The 15,357-nt window shown below is 49.8% G+C and overlaps 1 protein-coding gene across 3 annotated transcripts in view; it reads right to left on the bottom strand.

Moving 5' to 3' along the window:
- ARHGAP45 (Rho GTPase activating protein 45) overlaps positions 1-14,076 on the bottom strand; it is a 46,804-nt gene extending 32,728 nt beyond the window's left edge. Inside the window, exons 1-2 of one of the 3 annotated variants that reach the window (XM_069102032.1) lie at positions 13,747-14,076; positions 6,792-7,119 (exon numbers count right to left, since the gene is read on the bottom strand). In XM_069102032.1, coding sequence (XP_068958133.1) covers positions 6,792-7,119; positions 13,747-13,836 — 418 coding nt within the window. In that variant the 5' untranslated portion in view covers positions 13,837-14,076. Of the gene's footprint in view, positions 1-1,037; positions 1,223-6,791; positions 7,120-13,008; positions 13,115-13,746 lie in introns of those variants that run through there. The other 2 variants (XM_069102031.1, XM_069102033.1) reach the window with 2 other exon arrangements.
- Positions 14,077-15,357: the final 1,281 nt, after the last annotated feature.

Genomic DNA, 15,357 nt, shown 5'->3' on the forward strand with positions numbered 1-15,357 from the left:
TGCTTACTGTAAGCATGCTGAAAGAGACAACTTCAGGGCCTGAGTGATATCAACCTGTGAAGTAAGCAGTAACAGGAGAACAATTTCTTTACAATTAACATTGTAAAGAAAAACAGCTTTGAAAGCCTTAAGAATTCTGTTCTCTGGGAGGCTTAAAAGGAAGCATATTACCTCCCTCCTAACAGAGGCGCTGAACTCAAGGTGCCCAAAGTCCTACATTTTCGGGCAGGTCCATTGGGTGGATTTGACTTGCCGGGCTATTTGCTAAAGGAGCTTTTCCCCACTTTCTTTCGTTTTCATTTTTATTTTTAAATGGGGGGATGAAAGGGGAAAGAAGGAATGAGAAACAGGGATGCCCCAAAAAGGGAAGGTGTATTGAAACTTTTTTTGGACGTGTGATAGTTCAGAAGGAAAATCAGACAAGAAAAACGGATTTGAAAATAAGGCATGGAATTTATTTTTAAAAGCCAAGCAGTACCGAATGGAGACTCAAGATTTCGTACACAACCCTCTTTTTGGGTGCTGTGCTGTGTAAATGGAAATGCTCCTTTGGGGCGGAGGGCGGGGGGTTTAAGTTCAGAATTTTAAAAAATGCTCCAGGTTCCTCCCAGTTCTGTCATCCTACGTTCTCTAGTCTAAGGTTCTACATTCTAAGGACTGCACGTCCTGTAAAAGTCTCACTTCTCCGTTCTAAGGCTCCTTCCAGCTCTGGCATCCTGAATTCTGTTCTAAGGTTCCTGCCCACGGGCAGGGGGCTTTCGGGGTTCTGAGTTCCGGGGCCCCCTCCCGGGGGGAGGATGGACACCCCCGCACACCTGGCCCCAGGGAAGGCTCCCTCCCCCGGGGGGCGGGCCCAGCACACCTGGCCAGAGAAAGGGCCCCCCTCCTCGGGGGGGGAGGATGGGCACCCCCGCACACCTGGTCTCGGGCCCAGGTCCACCACCTGGCCCAGCAGAGGACCGGAAGGGCGCCGGCACACGGAGAGGGCATAGCCCCTCTCTTCCCGCCCCCAGCCCCCCAGCCCCTGGCCCTCTCACCTGGCGGACCTAGGGGACAGCCGAGCCGGGCCCCCTCCAGCTGGGGATGCAGGCGGCCGCACACGCACATGTCCACGGCCGGCCGGGGGTCCCTCGGCCTTTAGGGGAGAAAGCGGGGAGGGGGCGCGAGCAACCCTAGAACTAACTCGGTCTGGGACGTCCAACCACCTCATGTGGGGCGGGGGCGGGGCAGCGGACGGCCACACCCCCGCCCCTCCCCACAGGTAACCCAGGTCTGGGGGGCCGGGGGCGCCTGGGGTAGTGTGGGAGCGGGACAGGGGAGGCTCGGGCAGCGGGGGTGCGCGGCGGCGCCCCGAGCGCATCAGGCGAACTCCAACCTCCGTCCTGACCCGCGGGGCTCGGGGTCCCGCCCCCACCAAATCGGACCAAGTGGACCTACGCCCCCCTCTTCGATCCCGATGGACTCGTCCTCCCGCTTCCCACTCCTCCCACCCCCCCTCCCGCATTCCAGCGGCCGCGAGCCCCTCGCCGGTGGGGGAGGGGAGGCATGCCCCTGGTTCCTGCTTCCGAGCTGCGAGAAGACTCTGCTTGGGCTGGTCCGGCCTCCCTTTTTACGGATAAGCAAACTAAGGTCCTTTGAGGGGAAGTGACTTGCCCAGGGTCACGCGGCTAATCCAATTTCCCCAAGACTGGAATGGAATCCCTTTGGTAGCAGCCTTAAGTGCCAAAGAGCGCCGGGGCTGGAGCCAGCTTGCACCAGTGTGACCTTCTCTGGACCTCAGTTTCCCCATCTGCACCCAGCATCACAGCTCCAGGGCCGGTGGAATCAACCTCATCCTCCTAATTAAATAGCTACAATATTTATGCATCACTTTACATACGTTACGTCTCTTTATCCTCACAACAACCCCGGGACGGAGGTGCAGTAATCATCCCCATTTTACAGATGAGGGAACTGAGGCTCATGGGGTTCAATGACTTGTCCAGGATCCCACAGAGGTCAATCCATCCCAACTACCTTATTAGATTTGAGGACTCTGAAAGGAAGGAAAATTAAGTGACTGGCCCCAAATCACAGGGGGACGGATATAAAGGTCTCGGGGATAGGAGTAGGTGTCTGGGGTCCCTTCCGGCTCCAAGGCTCAGATTTCCCCATCCCCCCTCCAACTCCACCCATGGACCGCCTCCCCTTTTTAAAGTCAGCCCCTCTTCCCCTCCCCTTGGCCTCAGGTCCAGCCTTCCTTCCTGGGGGGAGTCCATGGAATTTAGAACTGGAACAGCCGTCAAAGATGCTCTAGTCCGACCCTCCTCCTTCCATTTGTAGATAAGGAAACGGAGCCTCAGGTCCCACAAGAAGAAGAAACTCTTTAGAGCTTAGTCCAAGACAGTATCCCCCCCCCCCAATTCTTTACTTTTGTGTCACAGAGATTTGTGGGCTTGTCTTCCTTCCCCTTACCTCCGGGAGAGTAAAATCTGAATCTGTTTATCCTCAGTCCCTAGCCCAGGGCCTCCTCACACACAGTAATAATGTTATTTTTAATAATAGCTAACATTTATATAGCATTTACTATGGGCTAAGCATTTCACAATTAGTATTACTTTTAATCCTCACCAACTATCCTGGGAGCAAGGTAATAATAGCACCTCCGGTTTTTTACAGAGGGTAAACTGAGGCAAAGCTCTGCCCCAGCATCACCAAGCTCATGAGTGTCTTAGGCTAGATTTGAACTCAGGTCTTCCCGGCTCCCCGCCCAGTTCTCTATCCTCTGGGCCACCCTGTCAAAGCTTGTTAAATGGAACCGATCTCATTTTAATGATGAATGCATCATCCCACAGACAAACCTTTGGAAAAGTAGTTAAGAAGAAAGCTGAATGAGTCCTGGGGAGGTCTAAGTGTTGTCTGTTGGTGATGAGTTTTTGGTGTGGTGGTGGTTTTTGTTTGCAAAGGGTGAAAGCAGGTGGCTTTATCTGTGATCATAAAAAGCCTCCTTTTACTTCCGATGCCTCCTCCCTTTGTCAGACAGGACTGAGATCCCCAAGGCTATCAGAGGGACCCAGGCTCCTGGTCGGTATTCTTAAGACAGAAGGGCTTTGTTTCCAGACTTAAGGACAAACGGCCTATCAATCTCTCCTTGACCAAAGGAATTGAGCCAGAGGTTTATCTCCAAGAAGGATTGTCACCAAGTAAGGAATTTTTTTCTAGGGAAATGAAGCAGGGGAGGGATTCCTTTGTTTATCTCTAATCAATTCCACAAATACTTGCTATGTACAAGGACCTACCTGTTCTAGGCCCACCAGACTCTGATCGATTCCCCCAGGACACTCAAAGCCAGCTACCAGGGGGGAGTACCCTGCCCTGCTGAGAAGGGCCAGGGGACAGTGGTCTCTGGACCAGACTGCAGGCAAGGCGGGGGAAAGGAGACTCTTTTTTCTATACTTCCTAGCTGGGTGTTCGTGGACAAATGCTTTCATTTCTCCAAACCTCACTTTCCTCATCTGTAAAATGGGGATAAAATTCCTGCCCTGCAGAGCAGAAGTGTTAGGGAGCTCAAGACAGACTTGATTCAAAACATTATATAAATTCCCCTATGTTAGAATCAGAGGAAATAAAGCATCGGAGAGCAGAGCTAGAAAGTCCTTTAGAAGATAGAATTTCAGAGCCAGAAGGGACCTTAGAACAAAGAACTTGGAAAGTTTGAGCAGGGAAGGACTTTAGAATATATAACCTAGAACATAATAGCTGGAAAGGAACAGAATTTTGGGACATAGAATGTCAGGGGATGTTAATGTAGAGACCTGTGCCAATGAAGTAAAGAAATGGATAGAATCATGGGCCTATAGATCTGAGTTCAAATCCAGCCTCAGACAATAACTAGCTGTGGCAAGTGGCCTAACTCCTCCCAGCCTTAGTTTCTTCATTTGTAAAATGGAGGTAATAATAGCACCTACCTCCCAGGGTAGTATGAGGATAAAATGAAATAATATTTATAAAGCATTTTACAAACCTTAAGCCTTATTGTGAGGTCCTGGTCAACTAACACACTTTGAACCTTGAAGAGCTCTATATAAAATTATTAAAATGGCACTGGTATAGGGGGAAGCTAGGCCATGCAGAGAATAGAGCACCAGCCTTGGAGTCAGGAGGACCTGAGTTCAAATCCAGTCTCAGACACTTACTAGCTGTGTGACCCTGGGCAAGTCACTTAATCCTGATTATCACCAAAAAAAAAAAAAAAAAGGCACAGGCCTGGAAAGAACCTTAAATAAGAGAATGTAGGCCCTGGGAATGACCAAAAAGATTATTCAGTCCATTTTTGCAGATGGAGGGCCTGACTCCAGGGTGCTTCCTTCCGGACCACACTTGGCTTATGGAGCTAGGGAGGGTGCTAGTCTGATCAGGTCCTCCTCCCTTCTTGCCTCTCCCCCTAATCCCCCCCCCCCACACAAGATGTTGGTTCATAGAGGCTGGAGGTTATCGGAGCACAGGCTAAGGAGGGGTGGGGGTTGCTGTGGTGATTCTACAATGACTCAGGGGGAATTCAGAGCCATGGAAACCTAAAGAAGGAAGAGGAATTTTTTTTTAGGGAAGGGAGGAGGGCAGAGGACTCACGCACGTGAGGAAAAGACAGGAAGAAAGTCTATTAGCTTGGGGCAGGAAATAACAGTAGATTCCATTAAGAGGCTTCACATCCTCCCCTGGGAACACCCGGGGAAGACACTTGTACAGTGCAAAGAACAAGTGAGCTGCTAAGGCAGGCCTTCGGTTCCCAGCTCTGCCACAGACTCAGTGGGAGACCTTGGCCAAGTGCCCTTCTCACTCTGGGCCTCAGTTTTCCCATCTTCCTCCCTCAAGGTCCACAAAGTGGTTTAAAGCAATCATTTGGGGCTCAAACACCCTCCTCTTAGCACTGGGGTAGGTGGGTCCCAATTTCATGGAGTTTGAGGGACTCCCTCCCTTCCAGTCAGAATGTTATACACTCTTATCATCAGTTGGAACACTCATCTCGACAAAGCAGAGACCTCATCTTTTCCATCATAAACATCAGACCAAGAGGGCCCTTAGAACATGGAATGTCAGAACTGGGAGGGCCTTTAGAATAAAGGATATGGGAGCTGGGAGAGCCCTTAGAACCCAGAATATCAGAGCTTTGGAGGACCCTTAGAACATGACTTGGAAGGTCCCTTAGAACACAGGATGTTGGGGCTGACAGGGTTCTTAGAACACTGGATGTCAAAGCTGGGGAGGACCCACAGAGATTCGCTAGTCTGACTTTTCCAGGTCATTTTTCAGGTTAGTGGCAAAGCTTAGACTAGAATCAGGGCTCTTGCCTCCCAGTCCCTCAGTCTGTGCTGTAGATGCCTCACAGAGGGCCAGGAGAGAATGGACCAGCAGAGGCTTGGTTCCAATTCATAGACAAGTCATATCCACCTTTGATAAGAATGTCTCCCTGTTTTCTTTATCTCTTCTGGGACAGGCATCCCCTTAAAGGGCCAGTGTGGAGCTGTGGTCCCCCACATGGAATCCCTTAGTCATCTCTTCCTCCCTCCCCACCTCCCCTCCGTGTACAGAGGCTCTATCCCTAGTCATTGGAGCACTTGGGGCAGGGACCTGGCAGCCTTGGGAGCATTTATCTTGGTGCCCCTGGCCCAGCCCTACCCGCTGACAGCTTGGAGGCCCTGATGGGTAAACAGGAAGACAGGCAGATGAAAATAACTCTGGGGCAGGAAGCTCACTTATCCTGGCCCCAGGGACGGGGAGCCAGAGCTTAAACCTAAGCCTCACCCAACACTTCCCCACATGGCTTTTCCACTGTGACAGAATGGGGAGGTCATACTAGCTCCTCACACCCTGTGGCCACATACCTTCCCAGAAGAACCTGGGGGTTGGTTCTGCAGTAAAAGAAGCAGTCCTCAACAGTTCACCCAGGCCAATGGGTGGCAGTTGGAATAGTTGGAAATGGGACAGAGAATGTCATACTGTGAACCCAGAATGTCCTAGCTAGGAGGACCCTTAGAATATAGACCATCATGCCTGGAAGATCCTTAGAAAATGGAGTGCTAAGTCTGGAAGGAGCCTTCAAAGCTCTATTAACTCAATCAGCTGGTTCTGTAAGACCAAAAGAAGTCCAGCATAGAGTTGCTGAAGTTATCGTGGGATATCAGTGGCAGGCCTGTGACTCCCATGTGCCCAGTGCCTAACCTTGACAGAGAGGTGCCCAATCTATGGAGAGCATGGCCTTGACCTCAGCCTTAGAATGAAGGATAAGCTCAGGCTGGATCAGATGCTTCTTCCAAGCCTCACACCTGGTGGGACCTGGTCATAGCCAGGCCAGGGCTGTGGTCAGGTGGGGAGGGGGAGGAGGGGAGAAGGTCAGAGTTCACCTATGTGCACTGGTATCAAGGTCAGGCCATGGCACAGAAGAGTGTAGTGATGCCGCAGGATAGCATACAGATCCCAAATCATATCACAAGATTTCAATCTGGAAGTCCTTAGAGTTGACCTAGTTCAATCGCCTCATTTGACAAATGGTAAAACTGAGGCCCAGATCTATGTTCTAAAGTTTGTCCCAGCTGTGTGACCTGGTTCTGATATTTGGCCTTCTAGGGGTTACTGAGGTTAAGTGATAGGGGATCCAAGAAGTAAGTGGCAGAAGTAACTGGGCCTTCTGATTACCCCCAGTGTTGTCCTAAGGGGCCTATGATGCCAGGTGAGGAGGGTGAGCCATGGGTCCATGGAGACAGAATGAGAAGGTTGCTTGGTGACCCTGTCACTGAAGAGGGAAAGGCACTCACCATCTCTCAGAATCGTGTCTTTGAGCTTCTCCAAGGCCTCGGCAAATCGGGCCACATGGGCCAGCAGCTGGGAGATGTCCTCCACATCCACAAAAAGCCCGTCACTGCCTTCCACAGGGCTGTTGGTCATGGGGCTCTTATGACCCCGACCCAACGTCCAGGTGCTCGGGGCTGAGAGGGGGAAGCCGGCAGCACTGGCATGGCGGCTCAGGCTAGTTGGACGCTTAAGAGTACCCACAGCTCCCGAGCCCAACTTGGTCCCACTAGGAGATGAGTCCAGTCCAGCAGCATGAGACGGAAGCTCTGTGGTGTCTTTCCTGGGCAGCTCCTGGTGGGAAGAAAGGAGACACCATGAGGTGGGGAAAGGAGAAGAGAACAGGGTGATGCCAGGAGAGCTAGGAAGCCAGGATTCCAGTCCTTTCTGCCCCTGATTTGCTAGGTGCCCTATTCTCCTTTCTGGGCCTTACTTTCCCCATCTGTAAAATGAGAGGGTTGGGCTATTCAAGCTAGAAATCTAGAAAAGAGAAGCAGGTAGTGGTCACAGAGAACCCTGCAAGGTTTCATCCAAAACAGGGCATGCCTGACTAACCTGATTCCATCTTGTAACGGGTAGATGAGGGAATGATGTCACTAGAACCTTACATAGGGTTTTTAAAAATTAATTTATTAATTAAGGGCCCAACATTCACTTTTATAAGATTTTGAGTTCTAAATTTCCCCCCTCCCTCCCCAAGACGGCATGAAGTCTGATATAGGCTATACATGTACATTCATATTAAATATATTTCTACATTAGTCATGTTGTGGAAGAAGAATCAACCTTACATAGATTTTTAACGAAGAGTTTGATAAGAGCACCCTGCTATTCTTGTGGAGATGCAGAGATGGAATTAGACAGTAATACAGTTATTTAGCTGATCAGATGGCCAGACTTAGGAAGTCGGTCATGGTTCAATGTTAACCTGGAAGGGGGTCTCCAGTGGAGTGCCCCAGGGATCTGTGTTTGGTTTATCAGAGGCTTGGATAAGGACATCAGAGCAGCAGATGACAGGATGAATAGGTCACACACTGGATGAATGATCACTGGGATCCAAAAACATCTTGACAGGAGCAGAGAGAAAGTTCAGTAGGGGTAAATAAATGTCAGGTCTCATCCTTGGGTTCAAAAAATCAATTGCAGAAGAATAAGATAGAAAGGTGGGGTTAAACAAACATTTGTTTAGAAAACATCCCTAGGATATTGGTGGGCTGCAAGTTTAATATGGGTCTTGTGGCAGTCAAAAAAAAAAAGTTAATACAGGACAGCCAGGGGTCATAGTAGATAGATCACTGGCCCTGGAATCAGGAGGACTTGAGTTCAAAGCCGGCCTCCAACACTTGATACTTCCTAGGTATGTGACCCTAGGCAAGTCACAACCCCAACTGCCTAGAAAAAACAAAAACAAAAAAACAACTAATACCTTTCAGGAGTAAGGAGATGATAATGCCCCTGCAATCTGCCTTCATCATGTACAGCTCCGGTTGGCACAATTTAAAAGGGACTTTGAGAGGCAGTTAGGCATAGCAGATAGTGTTAGAACTGAAATCAGGAAGATCTGATTTCAAATCCCGAATCAGACAGTTAGCAGCTGTGTGACCTGGGACAAGTCATTTATTTAGCATCCCTCAGTCTGTTTCTTTATCTATAAAATGGGCCACTAGGTGGTGCAGCGGACAGAGCACTGGGCTTAGAATAAGGAAGACTTATCTTCCTGAGTTCAAATCCAGTCTCAGACACTGTGTGACCCTAGGCAAATCACTTAACCCTGTTTGCCTCAGTTTCCTCATCTGTTAAATGAGCTGGAGAGGGAAATGGCCAACCACTCCAGTGTCTCTGTCAAAAGGACCCCAAATGGGGTCACAGAGAGTAGGACACAACTAAAATAACTGAACAGTGACCACAAAATAGACATGATCATCGCATCTCTTTCTCTCACAGGGTGGTTGTGAGGTTCAAATGAGTGTATATGTATTGTATCTTTCCACTTGGCAAGCTTTAAAGCACTCTGAAGAGCTCTTCCCCTAATCCTATGCTTCCCACCCTTGGAATGCCTTCCTTGTCTTCCTCTCAGGCTCAGCTCAAGGGACACCTACTTAATTTTTTTTCCTTCATGACCCCATTTGGGTTTTTTTTTTTGATGAAGATACTGGACTGATTTGACATTTCCTCCTCCAATTCATTTTACAGATGAGGAAACTGAGGCAAATAGGGTGAATTGACTTGTCCAGGGTCTCACAGCTAATTAGTGTCTGAAGCCAGAATTGAACTCAGGAAGATGAGTCTTCCTGACTTCAGGCCTGGTGCTTTACACACTGCATTGCTTAGCTGCCCCACCAGCTCCTTTGTGAGCCCTTCCCTTATGCCCCCAGTTGAAGGTATTCCCTCCCTCCTCCAAAATTCCAAAATATTGGAATATTCTTCACCACCCACACCCGATCCATGGCTAAGTCCAATCCACTCTTCCTCCCCCCAATATCCCTCTGATCTACCCCCTTCCCTCTGTGCAGATGGTCTCCCCTTTAGTGGATCGACGCACAGCATCCTCCCTACTTTCAGTTTCTCCAAAAGAGCCTTCACACTAAGCACTGTTATTATTACTGCTATTGTTATTAGCATTGCAAGCTGGAAAGTGTCCAAAGGAAGGAGGTTGGGCTGGTGGTTGAGACCAAGTCATATGAGGATTTACTAAAGGAACTGGGAAAGTTTAGCCTGCAGAAATGAAGTCTTGAGGAGGACACAGCTGGCTTTGAGTAGTTGGGGTTGTTTTGTGGAAGAGGGTTTCTACTGACTTGTCTCCTGGGTCCCAAGTGGCAGAACTAACATGGGGGAAGGGGGCTGTGGGAGGTAGGATTAAGCTAGAGTTAAGGAAAACCTGCTGTCCTAAGGTGGAATGAACTTCATCAAGAAGTCATGGGATCCCTCTTGATGAAGGTCTTCAAGCAGATTGATGAACCCTTTGTGTGTGTGTGTGTGGGTGTGTGTATGTGCAAGCACATGTATGTGTGTGTTGACATTGGGGTTAAGTGATTTGTCTAGGGTCACACAGCTAGTAAGTGTCCAAGGTCACATTTGGACTCATGTCCTCCCATCTCTAGGTACATACCTAGCTGCCCCTCCCTGCCCCAAGACTTCCAATATGTTCTTTTGTATAGGGTTGTATCAATGACCTCCAAGGTCCCCCAAAATGTGCATATTTTGAACTCTGAGAGCCCTCCCAGCTCTGATCTTCTCAGGTCCCACTGGGAAGTTATGGGGCATCCCTGGGTTTATGAGTCAAAGGCAAACGGGTGAGATTTATTATGGGGTTCCCCCCCACCCCTTTCCAGGCCTCCCTCTGTTACTCAATTTCCTCCTGCTTGGGGGCCCTTTCACAAGCGACTCTATAGAAGCTCCAAACCACAGAGTAGGGCGGCTCAGCCCTCTCTTCCTGCTCTGGAGGGGTAGGGGTGGGGGTGGGGCTGCTTGCTTCAGCCCCATCACCACCATCAGGAAAACTGGGTGCCACAATCACAAAAACTCATTGCTGGAAGGGCCCCCCTAAGGGCATGTGGCTCTACCCATCCATGGGCAGGACCCCTTTCTACAACTTCCTGTTCAGCTTCTGCTTAGATTGGGGAATTCACTCTCTAACCTCCTCCAGATAAGCTTGAACACCTCGTCTCTTGCTAATCCTTACCCAGAAGGCCAATCAGTAAGTGAAGAATGGAGACCAAGAACCTTACGTCAAGGCCCAGGTGAATTAAAAAAGGGGCAGGAGGTAACTGTGGGGAACCATTTTGTGTTCAAGGACCACAGGACTCAAGGCAGGGTGGGGCAAGATGAAGCCTTTTCTTTCTAGAGGATTCCTGGCCCACATTTCTAATTGCATATGGGACTTCCCCACCTGTATGACCTCTGTCACCTCAAACTCAGCAAGTCCTTAAATGAAGCCCTCATCACCCCCCCAAACCTAAACCTCTTTTAACACCTTCTTTCTCCTGAGGGCATCATCATCCTCCCAGGCACCCAGGCTCAGGACATCTTTGACTCTTCCTCACCCCCCATATCCAATCCATTCTTTCTCCACAACACCTCTCAGATTGGCCCCTTTCCCTTCTATACAGAAGCCAATCAACTCAGAACTGGCCTCTCTTCTTTCAGTTTTTCCTTTCTCCAATACAGCCTTCACAGTGGAGCAAAAAACCCTAAAATCTTCTGAAGCACTGACCATTCCACCATCCTGCTCTAAAAAAAGCTCAGTGACACCCTACTTCCTCTAAGGTGAAATGAAGATTCCTTAGCCTGGCATTCCAGACCCTCCACAATCAGTCTCCCATCTACCTCTCTATTCTTTTTTTTTATTTTAAATTATTTTTACATTTCTATTTTTAAAATTATTTTTAGTTTTTCTATTCTTTTAAAAATTTATTTTTTCACCCTTTTATTCTTTTTAAAATATACATATTTTAACCTTTTTATCCTTATTTCACATGACTTCAATGAACTATACATTGTAGCCAAACTGAACAAGATTGCTATTCCCCTAACCTTGTGCTAGTCTCCAAACTTTGTGGCTTTGTTTCATAAAACACCAGCGCACCCAGAATGCCATCCCCCCTCATCTATGCTCTTCAGAATCATCATCTTCCTCCAAGGCTCAGCTCTGGGACCAGGTCATTTCGGAGGCCTTCCCTGATCCCCCCAAACAAAGGTAGTTACTCCTTCCTCAAATATTCCAAAAGCACTTTGCATTTCTCCTTTGCTCCCATTGATCTCATATTATACCAAAATATAAACTTCCCCCTTCAAGGTAGGGACTGTGTTTAAAAACAACAACAGCAAAAAACCCCACAACTTTGTTACCTTGCCTTGAAGACAAAACCATGCACATATGGGCACTTAGAAAATGTTTGTTGATATTACTGTTTCCCTTGATTTTTGCCCCCAGGAATCTAAGCATGAAAAGGCAGAGAGAGAAGCAGGAGCTCCAGAAGGGGGAGAATCCTATTTAGAGGTAGAAGAGATTTTAAAGATCATCTGATCATTTTATAGAGGAGGAAACTTTGACCAAGAGAAGAAAATACAACTGGTAAGACATAGGAGAGTCAGGATACAAAGTCAGGTCCTCAGACTCCAAATCCAGCCTCCTTTGTACTCCATCAATACTACCTCTCAGCTGATGCCCAAAGACAGAGCAGAAGGGCAGGAAGCATCGAATGGTGTCCCTCAGTGGGTGCCACCATTCAGGGCCTCCATTGGGTCTGAATCCCAGCAGCACTACTTTCTGTGAGACTTTGCACAAGACCTCACCGGGTCTCAGTTTCCCATGATATAAAATGAGGGAATTAAACTAAAGGATTTCTAAGGTCTGTTCCAAGTGTGATGTTCCAGGATTTCGAGAGCCCCCTAGATACTCCCCATGTCAGTCAGTCAGTCAAGTATTTATTGAGTGCCTACTATGTACCAGCTCTATGCTAAATGCATCATCCCCAGACAGCCCTGGGTTCCCCTCATCACATCCATCAGAGATGGGGAGATTCTTGCCAGAGATAATGGTGGATTGGGCAAGAAACTGAAAACCTAAGGGGCAGTGGTGGTGTTTGTCAGCGCTACTGTTCAACGAAGGTAAGGAAGACAGAAAAGAAAGACTGACTTGGGAACTGAACCCCTGGCTGAGATGACTCCTGAGAGTATGTGATCCTGGGCAAAAACCACTAACCTCCCTTGGCCTCAGTTTCCTCATCTGTAAGATGAGAGGGTGAGATTCAGTGACCTCCTAGGGGATAAAACACCAGAACAAATAACTGTAATGACCCACTGCTGCCCATGATGAGTGAGGGTACTAGGAACACCCAGGGGAGTCAGGAAGGCTTTCAGGAAAAGGGAGCTCCAGAGTGGGCTTGAGTAGGGATGAGTTGGAATTCGTGGGGGAGGCAGGGCATTCCCCCCCATCTTCCCAGAAGCCCCTTATGGCTCCCTGGTCTCCCCCAAGAACCGTCAAGGCCCCAGTCTTCCCAGGATGGCCCCCAATGACCCTTGGGAAGAAGCAGCAGCTTCCTGGCCACCAGGTCCTTGGGAGGACACGAAGGTCTCCAGCTCTGAGGGGCACCTGACCGCAGGGCCTCTCCCCACCCCAGGCTTCGGGACCCAACTTCCCCCTTTCCTTCCCGCCATTCTCGGTGCCCTAGCCAGGCCTACCTTCAGCCACACACCAGGGTCTCTGCTGAGAGATTCAGCCCCCCTGAGACCAGCTGAGCAGGGACTGTAGCTCTGCTTTGTCCCCAGTCTCCGGCTTAGCATTCCCTTGACCTCCAGTGCCCCGAGGGTGGGACACAGGGTAGGAGGGGGAGCCCCACCTAGACAGCTTCTTGGGCGCTGCTTCATGGGGGTGGGGGAGGACCCAGAGTATGGGCGTGACCACTGATGATGAAGCCCGGAGAGTAAGCCCCTCTCCCCAACCCGGAGACAACAGTGACCCCTCTTAGAATCTCCTTAAGACTAATCAAAACCTGCCTCAGTTTGGGTGGCCACACCTGAATCTTAAGGGAAAAAGTGGGAAGAGTCAAAGAATGGGGGAGACACTGAGCTCTGAGCCATTCTAGGCCCCGGAACCCCCCCAGTTTACTCCAGCTTGGAGACCCTTCCTTATCTAGCTTTGAGGGTTCATTTCCTGACCCAGCCACCCACAGTAGCTAGCTCCTCTCATCTCTGGCCCTTCCCCCTTTTCCGCCCTCCCCAGAGAATAAGCTGAGGTTTGGGGTTCAGATCTCAGGACCATTAAGCAGGGCAATTCCCGTCTCTGGGCCTCAGTTTCCCTGCCTTAGATGCCTAAGGGCCTTTTCCAGCTCTGCCTCTCGGGGGGCTAAGGTCTGCGCCCAGCCCTGCACAGGGCCTGCACAGCCTCCTCCCCCTACCCTCCAGGCCAGGACCACTCACCGAGGGGACCTGGGGGCTGGGGCTTCCTGCACGGCTCTTTTTGGAAATGGATGGGGTTTTCATCAGCTCCCGCTTCTTCCTGGAGAACATGATGTGTGTCTGCCTGCTGGGCTGGGGGTGGGGGAAGCACAACGGCTGAACCGAGCGCCGGCCACCCTCCAGAGGGAGGCAAAAGGGCCAGGGGACCTAGGTGCCTGCCCAGCTCAAGGCTCTGGAGGGGGGACTCCACGATCCCCAGCCCTCCCTCTCGGTTCCTCACTCCAGACGTCTGGCGGCTGATGGGACCACATTGGCTCTCCCCCTTCCACCTCCAAGCTGTCAGAGCCAGGGCCATGTGACAGGGGCCCTGCCACTCATTGGCGTTGGCCCCATGGTCTCCCCCCGCCCCCCAACAGGAAAAGGAGCGGAAGGCGAAATACACACCCACAAAAAACAACCACTGGGCTTATTTTCCTCCCTGGGGCACTCTCCTTTCTACAGGCCTGGCTTGGGAACCCTGTCCTGGGCTCCCCTGCCCCCTTCCCCAAGAGCTTTGGAGGGCCCTGAGGAGCAGCCCCTCTGGGATCTGGGGGGACGGGGTGCAGTATATCCCAGGACCTCAAATACAACCTCCCCCCCACACACACCTCATGGAAAAATCTTGGAACCAGGAGACACCCAGGTCTAAATCCAATAGCTGTACCTAACAGCCTCAGTTTCCTCATCTGTCCAATGCTGTGAGATTCAAATGATACCACATACAGAGAAGGTATAAACCTCAAAGTGCTGTATATACATGTCGGCTACAAATGCAGTCAAGCCCACCCACCAGCACACACACACACAGACTCCCACACACCTGTAAGGGTGGCCAGGCCTCAGGATGCCTGGGGTTGGTAAGTGCTTTAGTCCCAGCTGGTCTCAGCTCTTCCAGTAACCTGCCTGCCAGGTGATTTTGGAGCAGGCAAGTCCCCCTCTCATAGGAGACGAGGATTCAGATCTGGGAAGGATCTCAGGGATCATCTTACCCAAAAGTGAGGCTTAGAAAGGGCAAGTGACTGGCCCAAGGTCACACAGCTCAGAAAGGGGCAGATCTGGGATTCAAACTCAGGTCCACAGACACTAAACCCAGAACTCTTTCCACTTATTTCAATTCATTTGACAAATATTTGTTAAGAACCTAGTATATGCTAGACACTGAGAATTCATTCCAAATTCATTTGGAGGCTGGAGAGCTGGGAAAAGAGCTCTTAGTTACTCATACAGAGAGCTCCATTTCCCACCTCCATGCCTTTGCATTGGCTGTCCCCCCTGCCTGGAATGCACTCCCTTCTCCCCTCTACCACTTAAAATTCCTAGTTTCTCTACTTAAGCCATCTTCTATAGGGGAGGCCTTTCCTGATCCAAGTGCTAGTGCCCTTCTTCCAAAGTTTTCTGGAATCCATTTTATATTTTTTGTATAGTCCTATACATGAACCTATTATTTCCCATCCCTCCAGACTATAAGTTCACTGAGGGCAGGAACTGTTTAATTTCTGTTTTTGTATCTCTAGTGCCTGCCTGGTACACAGTAGGTATAATTAAATATAAATGCTTGCTGATTAATCAATTGATTGAAGAGGAACAGAAGAG

The sequence above is a fragment of the Petaurus breviceps genome, unplaced genomic scaffold, assembly GCF_028583685.1.
Source record: "Petaurus breviceps papuanus isolate PSGF00001 unplaced genomic scaffold, PetGlider_PUasm1.0 523, whole genome shotgun sequence".
Classification (NCBI taxonomy): Eukaryota; Metazoa; Chordata; class Mammalia; order Diprotodontia; family Petauridae; genus Petaurus; species Petaurus breviceps.